The sequence below is a fragment of the Lemur catta genome, chromosome 16, assembly GCF_020740605.2.
Source record: "Lemur catta isolate mLemCat1 chromosome 16, mLemCat1.pri, whole genome shotgun sequence".
Classification (NCBI taxonomy): Eukaryota; Metazoa; Chordata; class Mammalia; order Primates; family Lemuridae; genus Lemur; species Lemur catta.
Genome location: NC_059143.1, coordinates 4,598,644 through 4,603,882, shown reverse-complemented (window position 1 = coordinate 4,603,882; position 5,239 = coordinate 4,598,644). Strand labels below are relative to the sequence as shown.

Sequence of the window (5,239 nt, the reverse complement as noted above, 5' to 3'; positions counted from 1 at the left end):
TAAGCAACAAGCACATTTGACACAACAGTCACAGGCGCTGCAGGAGGAGCAGATCCGAGGCCCAAGTCTGAGCTGGGAGAGAGAAAGGTCATGCACGCTTTGGGTTGCGAGTGACCTTGCTTACTCCTCAGCTGTGGCCTTACGACTGGCTCCTAGGTGCGCCAGAGAAGGAGAAGAGAGCCACGGAGAGGCGCACTCTCTTTAATACCTGCTCGGGAGCCTGCAGGCGGTTCTGAGGCCATGGCAACAAATCATCTCTTTAAAGGTCTTCCGAATCTCTTGGCTGCGGAAGGCATAGATCAGAGGATCGATCACAGAGTTGCACATGATGAGTATGAGGTACATGTTGAAGTGAGACATGAAACAAGAGCAATAGAGGTTCTGGGGGCACGAAATGATCACAATGAGATGGAGGAAGAACGGGGCCCAGCACACGATGAACACGCCCAGCAGCATGGCAAGGGTGACGGCGCCCGTCATGCCGGTCCTCTGCAGTGCGGAACCACATCCAGGCAGAGCTGCCATGCGCTTGATGTGGGTCCGTGCCAGGAGGAACATGTGTATGTACAGAGACACCATGAGGAACAACATGGTGAAGAACATGCAGATGAGGCAAATGATAACATAAGTGGATTCGTAGTAAATGATGAAAACGATGCCGCAGCCTGTGCAGAAGGTCCAGATGCCCGCGATAATCACCCCAGAGCGCCTCACCGTCATGATGTGGTGGTAGCGCAGGGCGTAGAAGATGGTGACGTACCGATCCACCGCGATGGCCAGCAGACTGCACATGGAAGCCACCACGGAAATGCAGATCATGGAGTCAAAGACATTGTCAATGTGACGCACAAAGACATCTGCTATCACCAGGTGCTTGTTGTTTATTAAGTATATGGTGATGGTCTCCCAGGCATTGGACAGGCTCACCAGCATGTCAGCCACTGCAAGGCTGCACACGAAGAAATACATGGGAGAGTGCAAGTTCCTGTTCTTCACAATGGCCCCTATGACCAAGATGTTCTCCAAGAGGCTGATGAGACCCAGAGTCAGAAACACTTCCACAGCGATGCCCATGTCTTCACAGAGCGAAGACTTGTTCTTGACATTTGGTCCTGAAAGGTTGCCCTCTGTAGCATTCAGGTTGAGATCCCAGAAATGCAGGTGAAATGAGGAATTCATTGCTGGAGAAAATGCCTCCTCTTCTTGGCACAAATTTACTGTAAAACAGGTTTTTAATTCATAGCTCAGAGAGGTTAACAGTCTACCAAAGAACTACAACCGCATGCCCAAAGCAAGCACACCTAAGAAAGGGGGTGCATCAGAGGAGGGGGCATGGCTTGCCCCATTCTGACTCGCATTCCTGACCCCCGAATACTGTCCTGCCTGACGCGTGGGCATAGCCTCTCACCAGCCTCTTCCGTTCTGCTCCCTTTAAGCTCCTTCATATATGCCTTAATAGAGTGACATTCATCTCCATGTGCCCAGGACAGTTTCACTTTGTGTGCCTGTTGTCCTGGCACCCAGGGTCACTCTCCAAAGTGTCCCCAGTTCATAACCTACAAAATCCCAACCAGTCTCCTGATTTTCACATTCCTAATGCACTACATTTTCCTGAAGTGTGCTCCAATCTCTGAAGAATACACAGACAGATGCATCCATAACATTTGTCCTGACGCTTCTCAGACCCGCTAGGACCCAGCCTCCATAGTTGTCACCAAGGCTATAACCAAGGCAGGCTGTTACCTTGAGCATAATCACATGCAAAAAGTTACTGTCTTCAATTTGCAAGCTTAGGTTGCTCATACATGTTAAAACTGAGGAAAACAGAATGCTGTTTTCCCTCAATAAATATAGTTCCCTGACTTCTGCATTATTTGAAATTCCATGAAGTCTGATGAATAGTTTTATAAGTTCCACATGAGCACAGTATGAAGCAACGAGCGATTTAAATTTACTAAGTACTAGCCAGACACTTCACTCCTTTGTTGCACCATTTCTCTCTCATGATTCATATTCAAAAATCCCTCTGCCACCCAAACTCAGAGCACATCTGGGGAGAGAGTCAGAATTTCTGTCATCATTTTCATCAGTACTGGTAATCATAAGTAGTTATGGAACTGCCATCACTTTTTATATATTTATGTCCAGTTCTATCTCAGAGATATCAACCAATTGTGCTATCATATTAAACGTCATATCGAGCTGTTTTAAAAATTCACTGGACAAGCTAGCTGCCATCGCGCGCTCCTCCACACGTCGGGTGAGCATGATTTTGCATGTTTCCAGGCTATTTCAAGGGAATGGAAAGTTGTGGCTAGTTACCGGTGCTCTTCCTGGGCTCTGCTCCGGCACCGGGCGCGTCCCTCGGGGCGGCGCTCAGCGGGCACCTGCGCGCACGGGCTCAGCCCACCGGCCGGCCCCTCCGAGCCCCGCGCGCCACGGCCCGGCCTTTATGCTGCCCGCGCGCCCCGCCCCGCGGCGCTCCGCCCGCACCTGCCCGCGCCGCGCCGCGCCTGGGCTCCTCCCGGCTCCACCCGGCGGCCCGCGCTGCAGCCGGCGCTCGGCCGCCTTTCCCGGGGCAGCTCCCGGCACACCTGCCGCAGGGCGGCGTTCTGCCCCAAAAGTGCCTGCGAGTGCTTTTGTCTTTTATTAAACCCTGGCTGGCGGTTCTTTTCCCTTTCTCCTTTCCTCCTCCTGCGCGCTGTTTAGCCGCCGAGCTGGGGCAGGCGGGGATGTAAATTCACACCCGCGGGGCCAGGGCACACTCTCTGGGTCGCAGACCGTACAGAAGGAATCCATGTGACCAAAACGTTTGCACCCCCGTGATATTCTGAAATAAAACAAAATGCTGAGCTCTAAGACCACTCTGTCGTTCGGATTCCACGGGACAGCGGCCACTTTTCTCCCCCGAGGAGTGTCCTCTGGCAGAGCCGGGGCCAGGGCCCAGCACTGACTCCTCCTCCGGGCCGCCCTGCCGCGCCCCGGGCCCTGTAAACTACCGCCGGCGTCGTCACCGGACGGAAAAGAGAACTTCCTCCGACCGGATGCCCTGGCTTTTGACAGTGGTTTCTGGACCTTTCATTTCTCGCGTACCTCCAACGCTGACCTTCGACGCCCCAAAGGGCACCTCTGTGCAAGACCGCGGGCAGACGCACTAGCGACCGCGCGGGCGAGGCGGCACGCACGGGGCACGCACGGGGCTGCTCTCGGCCGCGCACCAGCAGCACCCCGGGCACGGGGGACGCAGCCCGGCCGGCCGGCGCCACGCTGGGAACCGCGGACGGAATCCCACGACGGGATTCTTCATGCTGGGAACTGAGAATGTGTGTATGAGGGAGGGAACAGCCGACAGAAAGCGCTGGCGGATTCGAGCATCCCCGTGATCTTACATCCAAGATCAGAGGGAGCTCTGCAAAACATCCTGGTTTCCCAGGAAAGTGCTACAGTGGAGACTTCTGTGCAAGATAGTCACGGGGACCCCGTGGCGCGGCGGCCTCCGTAACGATCAGGGTGGCGTGCATCTGGGGGCCCTGTGTGCCCGGCCGCACTGGCTGCTGTCCGTGAATGACAAACCCTAGGAAGTGGGTTTTATTATCATTCCCATCTCACAAAGGAGGGAGCTGGTGCTTAGAGAGGGGACCTTGCAAGCCCACGTTCCCAACACTGGGACGGACCCCTGGCCTGACCCGAGAGCCCCAGCGCTTTGCCCAGCACCGTGCTGCCCTCTGAGGGCCCCGCGGCCCCTGGACATTATTCTTTTAAAGCGCTGCTGGGTATGATTTGCAGTTCTCTTGCTTCGTGCTATCTTTACCCGGTTTTGTTATTTAGGTTACCCTGACTTGGTTAAATAAACTGGGGAGACATTTCAATTATTTTTCTATTCTGAAACAGTTTAAGTGGGGGTAGGAATGATCTGTTTCTTGCAGGAAAATAATTGAATCAGGGTTAATAGAAATAAGAGAATGTAGACTGAGCTCTTCAACTGTTCCTGTCACTGGAAACTTTGTCTCCCAAATAGCATTCTAAGAACAATACTTAACACACAATAACAAAGCATTCTATGAGCTACCAAATTCCACATGAAATATTCCTTTCTAGTGAAAGACCAGAGTAATGTGCAACAACTTTGTGTTTTATTTTGTTTTATTTCTTGAGCAATGACAACAGAGATGATCGCCAATTCAAATGCACAGAGAAAACACATGGAGTCACATCTATGAAGGCTTCTAAGGGTGAAATCTCTCTGGACATGAATGTCACCGGCTGGATTCTCTGAGAGGAGTCCTCTGTGCACAATGCCATGGGAAGCCGCCCCCCTGGGGTCAGCACCTGGGGCGGGTGGGGAGGGGGAAGGAGGAGAAGCAGAGGGACCAGCAGGCCCCACAGCTGCGGCCCTTGTGCTCCGCCCGGCTCCTTCACCAGCAGCCAGCTGCCTCAGGGACACTGTGAGGTCCAGCAGGACAGGCTGCGCTGCGCACTCAGCCAGTCCTCCCTGGAAGGGGTCTGGGTGGCACATCCCTGTTTCTACCATTGGCTGTCACCTCTGTGCCGAGACCCATGCCAAATGAGGAGACTGAGAGCTGCTACAGCAGCAAAGTTCGCCTGGATAGAACAGTGAGAGAGGAAGACACAATTCCAAAATGTTAGATACAATTATATCAAAACTCCAAGGAGTTCAAAGCACTTTCCTGCCCCTCACAGCAGCCCTGGGAGCTATTATAATTATTGCCATTTTCACGGATGCAGACCTTGAGGCTCAGCAAAGCTAAGGAGAGTTTCTGACCCCACTTGGCTCATAAGTGATGACACCAGCTGTTGAACTCGACCTTCCCGTCGCAAAGCTCCTGTCTGTGGAGACACACCTGCCCATATCACACCTGAACACAAGACAACAGAGTCCTAAATGTGCACCAAGTTTCCTATCTTATTTACAAAAGGAGAAAATGGAATGAACATTTTCTGAGAGCCTGCAATGCCCAATACTGTGGTGTGCATAGCCATATTTTCAGTGAATTTTCCCAGCAACCCTATAAAGTCAATATTTTCCCCACCATCTTAACGGATAAGGAGACTGAGAGTCAGAGTAGTCATGTGACTTCTCAGCTGAGGAGGAAAGCAGGATCAGGATCTGAATCCACGCTTCTAGGCAATGTCTGTTCTTAATCCAGAGAATAGGAAATTAAATCTTGTTCCTTGGTCCCATTGCCACAAAAAAGGACATGCAGCTGGAGAGGAACAG

General features: G+C 52.4%; 1 protein-coding gene across 1 annotated transcript; it reads right to left on the bottom strand.

Moving 5' to 3' along the window:
* Positions 1-201: 201 nt before the first annotated feature.
* Positions 202-2,845, bottom strand: MC5R (melanocortin 5 receptor). Its single transcript, XM_045527830.1, has 2 exons — positions 2,787-2,845; positions 202-1,217 (listed from the first exon to the last, which is right to left on the bottom strand). Exons 1-2 carry the CDS (start codon positions 2,797-2,799, stop codon positions 202-204), a joined length of 1,029 nt encoding a protein of 342 aa, XP_045383786.1. The 5' UTR covers positions 2,800-2,845.
* Between the last annotated feature and the right edge of the window lie 2,394 nt (positions 2,846-5,239).